The sequence below is a fragment of the Desmodus rotundus genome, chromosome 2, assembly GCF_022682495.2.
Source record: "Desmodus rotundus isolate HL8 chromosome 2, HLdesRot8A.1, whole genome shotgun sequence".
Lineage (NCBI taxonomy): Eukaryota > Metazoa > Chordata > Mammalia > Chiroptera > Phyllostomidae > Desmodus > Desmodus rotundus.
In genome coordinates, this window is record NC_071388.1 from 126,902,016 (window position 1) to 126,920,151 (window position 18,136).

Sequence of the window (18,136 nt, forward strand, 5' to 3'; positions counted from 1 at the left end):
AGCTTCTTATTTAAGATCAGTTTTAACACTAGAGTGTTTGTTTTTAATTTCACAGGGAAAGAGTTTGTGACAATGTAAGCAAAGCTTGTCATCATTTTCTCTGGAGATTTTTCAGGTGCATGCTAGACAACCACATGACAGTTAAGTAGTTAAGCTATGTGATCTTGGAGTTTCCTTCTGACTCCGAGAGGTTTGGGGTGGTTTTTTTTTTTTATAATTAGCTTTAGAGAAACACAAAAGTAAATGCACTGTAAAATAAAATGCGTTTCAAGAAGAAATAGATCAGTTTGGGGAGAATTATCAGCTCCAACACTATTGAATTTTCCAGTGCAGGAATATGTTATCTCTCTCCATTTAGTTAGATCTTCCTTAATTGTTCTCAACAGCATTACATATCTTATTAAATAGAACCCCTAAGTAGTTAATGTTTTGAAATATTCTGAAGGAGATTTTGTTCAATTAAAGTTGACATTCAATATTATATTAGTTTCAGGTATACAGCATAGTGGTTAGACATTTATTTATATAACTTTTACAAAGTGATCTCCCCTGCTAAGTCTAATACCCACCTGACACCATACATAGTTATTGCATTACTGACTGTATTCCCTCTGACTGTTTTGTAACTGTCAATTTGTACCTCTCAATCCCTTCACCTTTTTCACCCAGTCCCCCAAACTCCATCCTGTTTTGACTGTTTATTTTAATTTTTAGATTTTCCATATAATTAATATCATATGGTATTTGTCTTTCTCTTTCTGACTTATTTCACTTAGCATGATACTCTCTAGGTTCATCTATGTTGTTGAAAATGGTAAGATTTCATTCTTTTTTATGGCTGAGTAATATTCCATTGTATAAATGCACTATGTCTTCTTTATCCAGTCGTCTGTTGATGGGACTTAGGTTGCTTTTATTTTCTTTGCTATTGTAAATTATGCTACAGTTAACAGAGGGATGGATATATCTTTACAAATTAGTGTTTTGGATCTCTTCAGATAAATAACCAGAGGTGGGATTGCTAGATCATATGATAGTTCTATTTTTAATTTTTTGAGGAACCTCCAAAACGTTTTCCATAGTAGTTGCACCAATTTTCAGTCCCACTAACTGTGCACAAGGGTTCCCTTTTCTCCACATCCTCGCCAACACTTATTGATGATGGCCATCCTCACCAATGTGAGGTGATATCTCATTGTGGTTTTAATTTGCATTTCTCTGATGATTAGTGTTGTTGAACATCTTTTCATATGTCTGTTGGCCTTCTTTGGAGAAATGTCTTTAGGAACTCTACCCATGTGAAGTTGTACCAGTTTTTTATATATTTTGGATATTAACTGTTTATCACTGTATCATTAACAAAAATCTCCCCTAGAATCCATGTATTAACTTGAATATAAGTTTTGAAAGTGTATATTCTTCCCTTGTTTCCATGTTCAGGGGAAAGAATTCAGTCTTCAATCACTAATTGTAGTATTATCTGTGGGTTTTTTTGTCCATGCCCTCTATCAGCTAGAGAAAATTTTCTTCTGTTCTTAGTTTGCTGAAAGTCTTTACCATGAGTGAATATTAAATCTTGTGAAATGTTTTTCTGCATTGAAGTGATTATGTGATTCCTCCCCCCACCCCTTTACTCTATTAACACAGTGACTTTTGAATGCCTTTCATTTCTGATACATACCCCACTTAGTCATGATATGGTATCTTTTTTATATATCACTGGATTCAGTTTGCTAATATTTTCTTAAGGATTTTTGCATGTATGTTCATGCACTGGCCTCAAAATAAGTTGGATATTGTTCCCTTCTTTATTCTAAAGGAGGTTGTGTAGAAATCGTGTTATTTATTCTTAATGTTTGCTATATTTCATTAATATTCCAGAGGTTTTTTCGAAGAGATCTTAACATTACAGATTCAATATCCTATTTCTTCCTGGATCAGATTTGGTAGTTTATATCAATTTCATTATGTTGTCAAATTTATTGGCATAAGTTGCTTATAATGTCCCCTTGCTATACTTTCAGTATCTTTTGGATTAGTAGTGATGTCACCTCTGTAATCCCTGATATTGGTAATTTCAGTCTTCTCTTTCTTCTTTACTAATTTAACTAGAAATTTATCAATCCTATTGATGTCTTCACAAAAACAAATTAGGGTTTCATTAATTTTATTGTTTGTGTTCTATTTGAACTATTTCTTTCCTCATTATTTTCTTCTACTTATTTTGGGTTTAATATACTCTTTTGTTTTCTAGTTTCTTAAGGTGAAAGCATAGATTATTGATTTAATTTCATGTGGTCAGAGAACCTACTCTAAGATTTCAGTGTTTTGGAATCTGTTGAGTCTTATTTTATGTTCCAGCATGTAGTCTCTTGGGGGATGGTGACCCGTGTACACTTGAAAAGAATTTGTATTCTATAACTTTAGCAATTTTTGGTTTTTTATATTTGATTTTTTCTTTTTATTGAGATAAAGTTCATATAACATAAAATTAAGCATTTGAAAGTAAACAGTTCAGTGACATTTAGTGCATTACAATGTTTTGCAACCATCACCTCTCTGGTTCCAAAACATTTTTATCACCTCAAAAGAAAGCTCCGTACCCATTAAGCAGTTGCTTCCAATTTTCCCCAACTCCCAGCTCCTGTCAACCACCAATCTTCATTCTGTCTCTACGGATTTACCTATTCTGGATACTTCATATTAGTAAAATCATGCAATGTGTTACCTTCTGTGTATTGCTTCTTTGACTTAATGTTTCAAGGTTAATCCACATTGTAGCATTATCAGTACTTCATTCTTTTTATGTCTGAATAATATGCCATTGTATATATATACCACAGTTTGTTCATCTTTTTGACCTTGGATGGATCTGTAATGTTTCCACCTTTTCCCGTTTGTGAATATTGCTGTTAATGAACACGTAGTTACCTGTTTTCATTTCTTTGGGTATACACATAGTAGAATTGCTGGTTCATATGGTAATTCTCTGTTTAACTTTGAGGAGCTACCAACTATTTTCCAAAAGGCCTATTTTTTAATCAGATTTGTTTGTCTTTTTGTTGTTGAGTTGTAAGAGTTCTTTACATATTTCAGATACTAGACACTTATTAGACGTCTGATTTGCAGATATGTTTGCCTATTCTGTAGATCGTCTTTTTACTTTCTTGATAATGTATTTAATTCACAAAAGTTTTTTTAATTTTGATGAAGACAACTTTATCCATTTTTTTAATTTTGTTGCTCATGCTTTTGGTACCATATCTAAGAATCTTTTGCCAGCCCTGGCCTGTGTGGCTCCGTTGGTTGGAGCATTGTCCCATAACCTAAGGTTTGCATGTTCAATTCCCAGTCAGGGCAAATACCAAGGTTACGGGTTTGGTCCCTGGTTGGGATGTGTACTATCCCCGGTCCAGGCAGATGCCCAATACAGGCATGTACAGAGGGCAACTAATCAATGCACTGATGTTTCTCTGTCTCCCTTCCTCTCTCTCTAAAAATACCATATGATTTCACTCATATGTGGAATCTAATGAACAAACTGAACTAACAAGCAAAATAGAGGGCAGGCTGACAGCTATGGGGGCAGCTAAGAAGTGAAGGGATTCAGCAGAAAGGAAAAAGAATTCATGGGCATGGGCAACAGTGTGGTGATTGTGGGGAGTGGGAGTATAAGGGGAATAAATGGTAATGGAAAATATACAATAAAAAAAATAAAAAGCAATGAAAAAATGTTCTCAGGTGAGGATACAAAAAAAAAAAAAAAACAACAATCCATTGCCAAATCCAAGGTCATGATTTATCCCTGTTTTCTTCTCAGGGTGTTACGGATTTGGCTCCTAAATTTAGTCATTTATCAATTTTGAGTACTTTTTATATGTGGCATGAGGTAAGGGTTCAACTTCATTTTTGTTTTGCATGTGGGTATTTATTTGTTCCATCATCATTTGTTGAAGACCCTGTGTTTTTTTTCCCCCCATTGAAGAGTCTTAGTTCCCTTGCCAAATATTACTTAACCATAAATATAGTTTATTTCTGGACTCTTACTTTTACACCATTCTGTATTTCTATCTTTATGCCAGTACTACACTGTTTTATTACTGTACCTTTGTTTTAAGTTTTAAAATCAGGAAGTGTGAATTCTCCAACTCTCTTCTTTGTCAAAATTGTTTTGGCTATCCAGATCCCTTGTGATTCCATATGAATTAAAGGATTGGCTTTTTCATTTCTGCAAAAGAGGCCATGAGAATTTTGATAGAGGTTGCCTTGAATCTATAGATCGTGTTGCTTGTTATTGCCATCTTAACAATATTGTCTTCATTATTGAACAAAGAATGTCTTTAATTTCTTTTATATTCTTTTTGCATTTAATACTCTTTAAATATCAATTGAGTCAATGTGGTTGATAGTGTCTTTCAGACCTTCTACATTCTTATGTAATTTTTGTCCAGTTGTAGCAATAAATGATAGCAGGTTGTCTATTTCTCCCTTTTTATAGAATTTGAATCTATATTAAGCAAGTTATATTTATTGTATCTTCCTGGTATGTTGACTCATGTCATTACAAAGTGGTTTTCTGTTTCTAGTACTGTTCTTTGTATTGGAACTTATTTTATCTGACTTTAATATAGTGACTTCAACATTCATTTCATTAGCATTTAAATGGGATATCTTTTTACTCCCTCTTATCTGCAACTTTATACTTAAAGTGTCTTTTACATACAGTATATAGTTGTTTTTTTGTTCTGTTTTATTTTGTTTTTGCTGCTTTACCCAGCCTGATTAGAGTGTCTGGTTGTTTTTATCTTTTATGTAGGTCTTGACATGGTTAGACGCAGGTATGCCACATTGCTATTTATTTTCCATTTGTCTTATCTCTATTTTATTTATATCTGCTTCTTTTCCTGCTTTTTGTATAATTTGAACACTTTTAGTGTTTTATTTTACTTCTTTTATTGTTTTTATCTACAGTACTTTGAATCTTGTGTTCGTGTAGTTCCTTTAGGGACTACAATATGTATCTTTAGCTTATCTTTAGCTTATCACAGTCTGCCTGATGTTTCTATGAAACTTTAAGTACAATATCCTGGTCATGTTAGCAGAGTAATTCGTCTTACTCACTCTCCATTATTATCATATATGTTACATGCATATACATTATAAACAAAAAGTAGTGGGGGGGTTGCCTTAAACAGTGATGTCTTTTGTTTATTCAAGAGAAAAGATACTGCTTATTTACATATACACATACAAAAATATAATGGGTAAGATCTGAAATCAGGATCTGATTGATTTGATTTCTATTGATTGCTGAAACCTCCAAGAAAAAGGATCACATCTGTATTGTGTCTAATGTTTCAAAGACAGAAGAATATTACAGTAAATATAGGGGATCTTTGTCTAACAACTGATCTAGAAATTCTTTGCTATGCTGGTTTCCAAGTGAAATGGGCACTCGAAGATCTCTGTAGATTTCTGTCTTTTAGTAGTAACCCAATCAGAGAGAAGAGCCTGAGAGAGCCCATGAACTAAATCAAGTTAACTGCTATATACTTACATGTCACTGGATTATTTATTCTTCACCCCAAATTAGATTAGATTACTTTAAGAGAAATTGAAAGCAGATATAAATAGCTCTGGAAGGAAAAAGAAATCAAGATAGTATTATTGGCTTTTTTTTTCACCTTTATTAAGGTATAATTGACAAAGTTTGTATGTTGACATTTTAATTTTCATTAGAAATACGAGAAAAATTAAGGAATGGAAACTGTACAACTATGCATTGAAATGTGGGCATGGATAAAGTGACTTATTTATATGATGATTGCTGTTCAACATTTAAATTGAAGGAGCTAGCAGTACATGTTTAACCAAGAAAAGTCTCCAAAACAATGTTAACTGCAAAATAAGTTGCATGAAGTTGTAAGAGTGACATAAATGTAAATTTTTTAAATTCTCAACAATTTATATATAGATAACATTATATATATATAATAGACATTTAAAAACATTTATAGAAGTATTATACAAGGTCTGTCCAGAAAAATCCAGCCATTGTTAATATAACAAAAACAGTTTGCCCAACATCGATGTAACCTGTCAGGCAAGGAGAATGGACTGGAATACACATGTGTGGACAATGATGACTTCACTGTACTAGTCATTGGGGGCGGTAGATGCCATTGAATGAGCATGTGTAGTGTGTGCCCATTGCATTCAAAATAACCAGGCAAGTAGAGTAACAAATCTGTATCAAATTTTGCATTGAGTTTGAGCATCTCTGCAAAAACTATTCAGATGATTCAGAAAGCCGTGGCTATGAGCAACTAGTGATTGGCAGCTTTATCACAACAACATGCCCACTCATGCATCATGTCTCATGCAGAGTTTTTTGGTGAAACATATAATCACCCAGGTGACTCAGCCCCCCTACAGCCCAGATTTGGTGCCCTGAGACTTCTGGCTTTTTCCAAAACTAAAATCACCTTTGAAAGGGAAGAGATATCAGACCTTCAGTGAGATGCAGGAAAATACCACAGCAACTGATGGTGATTGGGAGAGCCATATAAGGTCCCAGAGTGCCTACTTTGAAGAGGACTAAGGCATTATTGTTTTATGTACAATGTTTCTTGTATCTTGTATCTTATTCAATAAATGTCTCTTTTTCATATTACATGGCTGGATACCTTCTTGAAAGACTTTGTATTCTAACTACAGGACAATGGTGTTTTTTGTATAATAAGCCTTCAGCTATTTCACTAGTGTTTGGTTTTGTAAAGAGAGGAAAATCTGAAACAAATATAGGCAAAAAAATTTAATATCTACTAACTCTCATTGATACGCTTATTGTCAGATATCTTTTGTTATGTATGGTGTATGTTTGAAATTAAAAAAAAATTTTCAATTAGAGCTAAGAAAGTCAGTTTTCAGGTGATGGGTGTTAGAAATAATTACTACTCATTATAGTCTGATGTGCCTTGCAGAAAAAAAATTTTATTGTGAGTAAAATTGATTTTTTTCCCCTCGTTTCTTATCCTAGGTGCCAGCCTGTTATTGTGCTCCAGGCCACTATCACTCCAGTCAACCTCAGTATCGCCCAGTCCCTTCTGTCCATTACAATTCACATCTAAACCAACCACTGCTACAGCCTGCACAGCACACGGGTGAGCAGTATTTCTGTCATTAATTCTTAGCTCTTGGATGTTGCTTTTTTGTATCTTACTTTATTTCAGTCTTACTGTTAAGATACCTCCACAGTCAGTGTACCAATGGTCTCAGATACGAGACACATGTGAATATGCAAACCAGTGATATTAAAAGAGTGGGCAAATCTTAGCACCTACTAGCAAATACCACACTGTCAGGTTTATATGCTAAAGGGTTAGGAGCCATGATGAAAAAACTGTACCAGCCTGAGCAGCGTGGTGAACAGCTTCCTGGAGCTCACTGCCATGTAGTCGAGACCTTCTTTGCACCCTGGTGATCCACCAGTGGAAACAACAAAAGAGAGTCAAGACAAGTTTAAGTGTCTCCTGAGCCTAAATTTGATTGAAAACTCTAGTGAAAATTTGTTGTCTCAGTATCAGTAGGAATGCCTTTAAAAGGAATGTTCTTAAAGATCTGTTTTTGTGTTTCCTTTTCCAGTTTGCTGGTTGTATTGTGAAAGGTATTTTTAAACCAAATGCAATCTAATACTGGGTATATCAAAATATTAAAACTCCAAAGATTGTTTTCCTTTTGTCCCTTTCAAATTTTCTTTAAACATTCAGTGAAAACAATTGATCTCAATGCACAAACTATCTTATTTTACTCAATTCATTCCTCTCAGTGCTTCCCATCTGGATCTATACTTCTACCCTAGATGTTTAATAAGGTATTTTTTTCTGCGTTTCATAACTCCGGATGTTGAAGTAGAATTTTTATTGGTTTCTTTTTGGGCCTTCTTAGCTGCTTGTCACCCTTAGGGGCTCTCAGACTGTATCAGTGTAACTCCCCAAGGCCACATAATCCTCTACCTCCGCTTGGGCAGTTTGTTGCTCTTGCTGTTGCGTGGAACTGTTAAGGAATACTGCAGTTTCAGGGGGAAGACTTCAGCACTGGGCAGTCTGATGAAAAGTATTCTTGCTTCTCATCACTTGTGCAATCTTCAGTGATCATTGTGACTTAGCAACTTCCTTTACAAGATAAGACTCTTATCATCCCTGCAGGGGAATTTCTGGGTCCTTAATCTGTTGCTCCTAGGAGTTGTCTTGTACTTAGTATGTAGGTTCTTCCTTTTTGTGTGTTACTGGCCCTTTATTGTTTGTGTGCAGATGGTCTTCTAAAGAATTTTGAGTACAAGGATCGGTCCTTTTAGCCATGTTAGAATTTGCCCTCTGTCTCAAATATGACTCTTTAGTTTCAGGTTTTCTTGAAGTTTAATAATATAGTCCACTTACAGTGTAAACTAGTATATGCTATAATTTTGAAGGACATCAAAAGTTCCTTCATACATAGAAACATTGGTTGTGACACTGCTCATTAGCTTTAATACATTACTGTTTTATTCTCATAGAAATCACTTTGTGAGTTTTCCTAGAACCACACTCAACCTCGGTGATGACTTTTCATATTGTTTTTGTCTTGATTTTTTTCTCTCAAAATTATAATACAGGTTATAGCTAATACCATGATGATAAAAAAATTATCTTCACATTCCCCACTCAAGTACCTTGTGTGTGACTAATTAACGTAGTTCATTAATACACCCTATTAATTGGGTAATCAAAGATCCTTTGTTCTGTATTTGTGTGAGCTTACTAGTTTTGTTCTATTTTATGACTAAATTTTTGTCAAATTGCCTACAAAATTAAAACTTGTAGTTACAGGTTGGACCAGCGTGTTTGTACAAATGCATCCCTGCAAAAAAAAATTATACTTCTAATTGAAGGCCAAAATACATGTGTGACAGATAGCATGTGTTTATCATCAGTCATATTTTAATTTGGGTTTTTTTTTTTCCCTAATGCCAGTTAAGGAAGAAAACAATAAGTTAGACTGGATCTGGATAATACAGGCACAGAGAGAGAATATGTCTGAATGAATACTTTTTGACATTGTGTTTGACTCATAGAGTAGTCAGTCATAATATAATACTTTATAATTATAGTTGTTTCTTCCGGTTATTTTTATGTAGAATCCTCTTAACTTACAGCTTAAGTTAGTTGAATCTCATTTAGTTTGAAGAAGAAAAGTGAAATAAATCCTCAAAGCATCCTTGTCTGGAAGAGAAAGAAATTTTGTTATGCTAATAAGTACAATAGAAATTTCCCTTGAAAGAAAAGTTAAGCAGTGCTAGTGCCAAGTATTGTGTTGATAATCATATTGAACCTTTTTATAGAATTTATAGAATTTGAATATTTTAAAAAGCTATCTAAAGACTTTTATAGTTAGCTCATAGTTACTTTTTATGTCAAAGCTTACAGGAAATGTGCATTTATGGTTGTAGATGTCCTAATAGAAAAGTAAAATGCACTGAGAAATGAACAGGCTGTGTTTTGTGTGTGTGTGTGTGTGTTTGTTTTTATTAATTTGGGGGAAAGAGGAAGAGAGAACAATTTTATTTTTCTACGTATTTATGCATTCATTGGTTGATTCTTGTATGTTACCCTGACTGAGGTTTGAACCTACAACTTTGGTGCTTCAGGAGGACACTAACTAACTGTGCTACCCAGCCAGGTGGCAGTTTTTTGTTTCTGATTCTTTTCACAGATTTATACCAATTTCGGTCTCAGTAATTTACGTCTTTATTTTTAAAAATCCGACTTTCACCCCAGCTGGTGTGGCTCAGTAAATTGAGTGCCAGCCTGCAAACTGAAAGGTCGCCAGTTTGATTCCCAGTCAGGGCACATGTCTGGGTTGTGGGCCAGGTCCCCAGTAGGGAGCGCACGAGAGGCAGCTGATTGATATATCTCAGACATCAGTGTTTCTCTCCCTCTTTTTCTCCTTCCCTTCCCTCTCTAAAAATAAATCTTTTTCTAACAAATTTTGAAAATAAATAATCCAACTTTCTGGATTTCTTTTTCATATTTTTTCCTTATATTTCCCTACATTCTACCATCCCAATCTGATTAAAATTAGAAATAGTAACATCTTGCATCTATTTTCTTCAAACAACTTTTAGTTACTCACATTTTCTTTTTTCTTTTTTTTCTTTTTTTTTTTTTGTTGCATAAAATGGTGAAACTAATTCAGCCAAATAATGAAAGCATTGATAGATTCAGAACAATTTTTCTTCACTGAGGCACAGAGAAATAATTTTTACATGTTTGTATATAACTCTAAAAAGTTTTTGCTATAAATTAGTAAACCCAATTGAATCAAGTATTCTTAGACCAGGTAGGGTATGGACAGTAAAATATAGGATTTTTTTTTCCCCCTTTTGGGGAAAGAGAAAATGGATGAAATACTTTGCTCTTTTATCAAGTGTGTGCCAGAGGACCACAGTAGTTACTGGTCTCCTTGACAACCTCTTAGTCTATTATGGGAAATGAATCTTTTGTTGTGAATGTGAAACTACCATGGTCATTCAGAACAAGGTAGAGTCAACCTCTATCACAAAAGCAGAAGAAATTCTGGCTATATAAGGCTTTTCGGACAATGTAGTGTATAATGTGAAAGAAAACAAAATAGGAGTCAAATCCTGACAGCCCTTATTTGTTTTTAACTGGTTTTAGGTGGATCACTTAAAGTCTCCGGGTTTCAATTTACTTATTTTCCAAGTGAGGGAGTTCTACTCTATTGTCTGTTGAAGCCTCTTTGTATCCTGAAATTCCATGATTCTGTGTCTATCATATGTGTCATTTCTAGTTCAGAAAGGTGGGAATATCCGAGAATTGGTTTGTAATAGTGACTTACTATCAAGAACTGGAGTCTCATAAGCAACAATTTCAAAAGATCTGGTTACTTGCCAGTTGGAGTAATAAGGATTTGTTATCCTAACTCTTTATCATAAAATTTACAGCTCGGAGACTATAAAGTATACTAAATGTAAGGAGCTCTGTATACTTACAAAGAAACCTTTTTTCTGCAGGTAGTGATTATAGCAAAGATTTTAGGTTATGAGGCCCTGGTGTTTTCTATGTAGCTGCTTTCATTCTTACAACTCTTTTGAAAAGTTTGCAGCTTCACCATAAATGTTAATATTTTGCAATAATTGGCCTTGTTCCTGAGCTGTTGGATTCGGGGCCGTAGCACTGTCTGAGAGGTTTACATTTCTCACAGTGAACCGGTCTCTTTTTCAGCTGCTTCCTGGCTTCTTTTTACTCAGGTTTCCACTGCTCTTTTTTTTTTTCTTTCTTTCTTCCTTTTTCTTTTCTTTCTTTCTTTTTTTTAATGCTGTATTAAGGTATTAATATTTGCTTATATTTTCCATCAATTGCAATGCCTGTTAATCATGCATCATACTCAGCACTAGGGATTTGAATTTAAATGACAACCTTGGCTTATTATAATTTACCTTTTAAAAATTTGTGAAAGCTGTTGCTTTAATTTCTTTTCCAAAGCAGATTTGGATGGCAGATTCAGTTTGGATTGGAGCTTTTAAAAGTTTAATGTCTTAATTATGCCAGACTCATTAGCACAAGTCAAATATGTCTCTCTTTCTATTGCTACATAACTTTTTAGAATTGTTATGCATGAAAGTATGCCATCAAATAAGACATCTAAAAGCATTTGAATCTACGTGGGCTCTGACCAGTGATATAATTTCATTTTTTTTCTAAACGCTGATACTGTATGCATGTGGAAAGCAAAATGTTTAAAACTAAACGTGGTTTTACAATTGGTCGATGAATTCAAAGAATATCAGTACATTATATCTTCAGTCTCAGCTTTTCAAATAACTCAGAACCATGTGGTTGCAAATTGATTAAGTTTTGTTACCTGCAGACTGTGGTAGGGTCCCGATGAACCACACTGTAGGAGGAACATGTTAGGATAAACACTCTGTAAGATGCACAGAGTATTGGTGGCATTGCAAGGTACAGATTTAAAGTAACTAGGATATAAAAGGCCCCACTGGGTAACGAGGGGAGGGGTGTTAATGATAAAGGATTTAGCTATGTCAAATAGGGACTCTGGGAGCAAAGTCATTTTCCTTACTGACAACTTTTGGTGGGAGTAATAGGAATTTCATATTTATATTACTAGGTTGGTAGCCCTGGCTATTGTTTTTTCATTAATTCTGTGATCATTTCGTAGTATGACCAGCACAGATTCAGACATTATTTAATACCTACAAATGCACCTATTTCCCTTTTCCCTTCTCCATTAACCTGCCGCCACTGAAATCTGGAGCCAAATGTATCTGGTAAGTACCCATAGATTTTCTTGAGTTGTACAGACTCTTCTTAGGACCATCATTTAAATAGCTGTGCGCTATAATATATGTAGCTGTTTTAATTAGATTTCTTTTTTGTGTTTGTATATATGTTTAGTTCAGGCACAGTGGTAGGAGACCAGTGGGTGATAGAGCACAGCAACTGTGTCTTCTTCCGAATTCCCCTAAGGGGCCAGTTAAATTTGCCTGCTCACTGAAATAGTACCACAGATATAAGACAGACCAGCATTAAATGCTTGAAGTTTTGATGGTATGGAAATGGTTCTTCTAAATTTTCTTATAAATACCTACTTACCAATAAATTTAAAGTTGGCAAAATGGTTTCTCAAAAAAACTACCCTCACAGTGCTTCAGTTATAAAAGTTTAGTCTGGAAAAATTTTAATAACATTTAATAAACTTAGTTTTATGGCTGTTCTGACTAAGCACTTGTTAATTCTTTTTATCTTTCTAATGATATCTGATCCATCTTAAGAATGCTTTCCTTTAACACAAATGCTAGTTCAAGTCACCTATATAAAATACAGCTAGCCTGTCATAGCCTGGGCAATACTTCCCTGCAGAACACTCTATTTCCTTGCTTTCTTCTCTTTGAAGTGAAAGAGAGTTAAAAATAGAATATTATTTGGGACCCTCCAGGGAAGTGTCTAAGCCATCAATTTATACTGTCCTAGTTCTCTCAGCTTACAGAATCGATTGTGCTTTCCTCTGAAAGTGCTGGCAGAAATGAGATAATACAACAGTACAGTCCTTTAACAAAGGAGAATGGCAGTGTTAAATAACATCTAAATTGAGGTCTGGATGTTTATTCTGTTTGATATCACTTAAATTGGCATTGCTTGCTTTACAAAAACAGATGTTTTCCTGAAATACTGACACAAATTTCTATTTTTTAAAAATTCTGTTTTCCTCGAACTTCTTGGTTAAATCCATATATATCATAGGAAGGATTTTTTTTTAATTCTGATATATTGAAAGATACTTTTTATTGAAAGAATAATTTAGGTAGTAGCCAAATTGGTTATATATTGAGTGTCAGAATATTGGGAATACTCTTCTTGTGGTATATTTTAAATGTAATGGTACTTTTCATTCTCTAGGAATCTACTTCATTCCTAATCTTCAACCTTCTCCCTCTTTTCCAGATCATTGGATTTTTTTCCTCATACTCGACAGTATGCAAACTATACTTTCGAAACTATTAGGACTATGTTCCTTCCCTTCTTTTGTCTGAATAATTAGATAATGAACCTGAACTACCCTGCCACTTCTTTAAGATGTAAATTTTATTAAGGAAGTGTGCATAAAATGAAGCATGTCATTAATTAGATGATATTTTATGTTGCTAATTATTTTGCCTTACAAAGACAAGGTTCTTGTATTTAATTGGATTAGTAAAAATGGCATCGTGGATACTTTGTTTTTAGTGCTTTTTAACTGTATATTTCTAGTTTTGCTGGTGATTATAGTAACTTTAGCCAATATAGAGCCCATGGTCTATATTTGAAAAAGTCCAATAATCTTATTGCAGCTTTTAGTATCCTGCTCTTTAGAAAGTATACCCCAAAATTACATACTTTTAACCAGTTTCTGGGTTATTGTTAGTTTGTTGTAATTATTGCAATGAATGAACATCTCATTTCACTGCTGGAAAAACAGTTTAAGTACCTGCCCTAATGCCAGTAGAATTTGCCTCCTGGGGTACCAGTTATACAAAGCATCAAATATTAAATGATGCTTTTTTCCCCCTCAACTGTGACAGCCTTAGAAAGATTCCTTGGGCGCTGACAATTTCCTGCTCAATGTGGGTCAAACCTGGTGGGTTTTTCTGCCTTGAATGCAAAAATGAATGTAAAACTACTCAGTGTATAAAAAGGGGACATTGCTTCACAAAATTTTGAGACTTCACCCTCAATACAGAATATATTCCCTGTATACAAGATATCCAGGTTAAAGCTGGCATTGCCCCATTGGATAAAGTCTGACTTCTTTTTATTTGTTTGTTTGTTGGTTTATATAATATATTATATAAACAAAAAATTTATTTCTCACAGTTCTAGAAACTGATAATTTCCAGATCAAGACACCAGCAGATTCAGTGTCTAGTGAGAAACCACTTCCTGGATTATAGACTGTCTTTTCACTGTTTTCACATGGCTTAGGGATCTCTCTGTGGTCTCTTCTCTAAGAACACTAATCCTATTCATGAGGGTTCTTCCCTCATACCTGAATCACCTCATGACCTAATTAACAGAGGAATTTGGAAGATACTTTAACATTCAGTCCATTGCAGAGATGTTTGGAGTAGGAAGGGATAAGTGGTTCCTAGAACATATCCTAACCCCCAAAGAGTAATACAACTGTTTCCAAAGCTCCCTCACCTCTAACCACACCTAAGCAGTCTGAACTAGATCCTGGCACAGTAGATGAGAATGCAAAAATCTTCCCCTCTGTTGATCAGTTGCTTCAGAAATTAACAATCCAATATGAAGTATGCCAAGACCCAAATCTTCATTTTCCACATACAAATTTCAATAGCACTTAGATAGAAAATAGTAAAAGAATTCAATAGGTCAACTTACAGTAATTATCTTGAGGTTACATCTTTTTTTTTTTTTTTTTGCTTTTAAACACGTTTATTTTCTCGTTATAAAAGTTATACATACCATTACAACTGGAAGATACAAGAAAATAGAATTTACTTTATCATCCATAATCTTACCCCTCAACTACAGTACATTAATATTTTTCCTCCAATTTTTTTTATTTGTACCATTTAAAAATTTTTTTACAATAGTAAAATCTGACTCCCTGGCAAAGCAACTCAAGTTGTGGAGAAAAAAACCAAACTTAAGGAAATGCCACTAGAGAATTCTTCTGTCAGCTGACGTGGAATATGGCAACAGGGTGTACATTTTGAGCCAAAGCAGCCTTTGTGATGAAATAGCAAAGGTAAAACCCAAAGAGAAATCCTGGAGATTGACATGACAATAATTAGACTGACAGGCACAGGCCAAGGGGTGTGGAGCCTGAGAAAGTCCGTTTGAGCTTCCTCTTCTCATTCCTAGCTGTTTTATACACATGTGAAATCTAATTATAATTAGTCAAGGAAGTGTAACCTTGAAATATTGAGGTCACAAACCATGCATCTTGAGAGTAGTGGGCAAAATAAGTGGAAAATCCCTCCCAGGGAGAGGACTTCATTGGCTGATCATATAAACTCTTAAATACCTGGTCTTTCTTACCCTCTTAAATTCATACAGCTACCATCTGAACTAACTGTTCAGTAGCCTTTCACTCTGATTCCTAATTTGGATAATAATGCTTGTTCTCGCAAATAATCTTCAATTCAAATTTTAAAAGTTTCCTGGTTGATTATTTACAATAATTCTCTTTTCCTGTAATTAAATTTATCTTGAGACTTAAGTATGTTAAACTACAGTAAAAGTATTCATTAACCAGAATTCTCAGGAAATGGAAAGAGGCCAAGTATTCAGTATTCTGCTTATTTGAACAGTATTACTAGAATGTTCTTTCTACTTCAACATTTGTCCCTGAGAAAAGTAAAATTTAGGATCAGACTGCTGTGTACAAATCCTAGCTGCAGGATTTATCAGCTAGTGACCTTGGACAAGGTATGAACTGCTGTGTGTTTTTGTTTTCTCATCTGAAAAATGGGGATAACAATTGTACCTGTTTTGTGAGGTTGTGAACATGGAATGCGTTAGCCGGTGTAAAGTATTTAGGACAGTGCCTAAAGCCTAATACATGTCATGTAAATGTTAGCTACTTAAATTACCTTATCATACCATCAAAGAAATGAAAATTGTATTCTAACTAAAAATGCATAGGAATTTTTTGGCTAAATTGGTGTTTGGGCTGAATTCCAGAGTGGACATAAGAAACTAACATAGTTGTTCTAAAATGTTAGTCTTTTGTCTCGTGACCCATTCCTTCTTCCTTTAAAGTACACTAGAGACATAGGATCAGTTGAGTGGTTTCCTCATCCATTGATTGATAACTTGAGACCTAAATATGTTCTAAGAAAATTTATTCTATTACTTCCTTCACATAGCCTTGGAAATCTCTGTTAATCACCTGTGGAAACATTACATGGAAAAGGGTTTTGAAAGAGCATGTGTCTTACCATCCCATTTCTGTAAATAATGTAAGTGGGTATGTGTATTGCTATCTACGCATAGAAAGTACGGCTAGCTGTAAATCATTCTTTTCATAAAAATTTTTTCCAAAGTGGTTTTTCCCTTTTTTGTATTTTTTTCATATTTTCTTCCATGAAAAAAATGACCTATTTTATGATCAAAAAGGCTTTTTGAAGGTTTTTCTTTCTTTTTTATTTTTTTTCACTTTTTTCCATCACCATTTATCTCCATATACCCTCTTCCACCTCTACCCACCTCCCCTTCCACAATATTTTTTAAGGTTTTTAATGGCCTTTTCTTTTTCAGTAATGTTCAAATAAAACCTTAATTTAGAGCTTTGCATGTTATAAACTAAAACAGTCCTGTGTTTTTCCTTATCAAGTAAGCACTTTGAGGTTAATTACATAAAATCTGTGGTTCAGCTGCTATGCCATATTCAAGGGGAGTCTTAATGAGTGAACCGTGAATTCCAGACTGAGGTGATTTGTATCATGGGACTCGGTTTCATCATAGTAAAAGGCAATTAAATATGTTTAACCTTATTATAAACATGTTACCTTACAACGTAACTTGACCTTTGATATCAGAAGCCATTCACTGAATATGGACAATAACAAACTAGCCATTCTCAGTCATTCTGTCAGCACATAGTAAGTTCCTGGTTTTGTGTAGAAATACACACACACACACACACACACACACAAACTCATAAGGTATGTTTCTGTATGTTTTTTAATTAAATTTATTGGGGAGACATTGGTTAATGGGATCATAATAGGTTTCAAGTATACATTTCTATGTTACATGATCTGTATATTGCGTTATGTGCCCACCACGCAAAGTCAGATCATCTTCTGTCACCATATATTCCCCCCTTCCTCCTCCCCACTTCTCACCCCCTTCTCTCTGGTAACTATCACACTGTTGTCTCTGTCTAAGAGTTTCAGTTTTATATCCTACATATAAGTGAAATCATATGGTTCTTAGCTTTTTCTGACTGACTTCTTTTGCTTAGGATAATATTCTCAAGGTCCACCCATGATGGCAGTATTTCATCTTATGGCTGAGTACCATTTCATAGTATACGAGGAGGGACCCCCAAAAAACACCAGAATTATCTTCTGGAGGGTAGCCCCTTGTAATAGTATAGGCTTGCCCTACTAGGTGAGTATCCTAGGATACCATGTGTATTAGTATACCAGTTGGTGGTGGTATGAGAAGCCGAACTATATTTTATTGATTATGCTATTACAGTTGTCCCATTTTTTTTCTTCCCTTTATCCCCCTCTGCCTTGCACGCTCCCCTCCCTCCAACATTCCCATCCTTAGTTCATGTCCATGGGTTGTACATATGAGTTCTTTGGCTTCTCCATTTCCTATACTATTCTTAACCTCCCCCTGTCTATTTTTGGCCTACCAATTATGCTTCTTATTCCCTGTACCTTTTCCCCCATTCTCCCTCCTCCCCATCCCTGCTGATAACCCGCCATGTGATCTCCATTTCTGTGATTCTCTTCATGTTCAAGTTGTTTGCTTAGTTTGTTTTGGTTTTTAGGTTCAGTTGTTAATAGTTAACGAGTTTGTTGTCAGTTTACATT

The 18,136-nt window shown here is 34.6% G+C and overlaps 1 protein-coding gene across 1 annotated transcript in view; it reads left to right on the plus strand.

The window, feature by feature from the left end:
- R3HDM1 (R3H domain containing 1) overlaps positions 1-18,136 on the plus strand; it is a 120,604-nt gene that overhangs the window by 48,236 nt on the left and 54,232 nt on the right. The window contains 1 exon segment of the mRNA XM_024569697.4: positions 7,040-7,163. Within this exon segment, the coding sequence (XP_024425465.1) occupies positions 7,040-7,163 (124 nt within the window).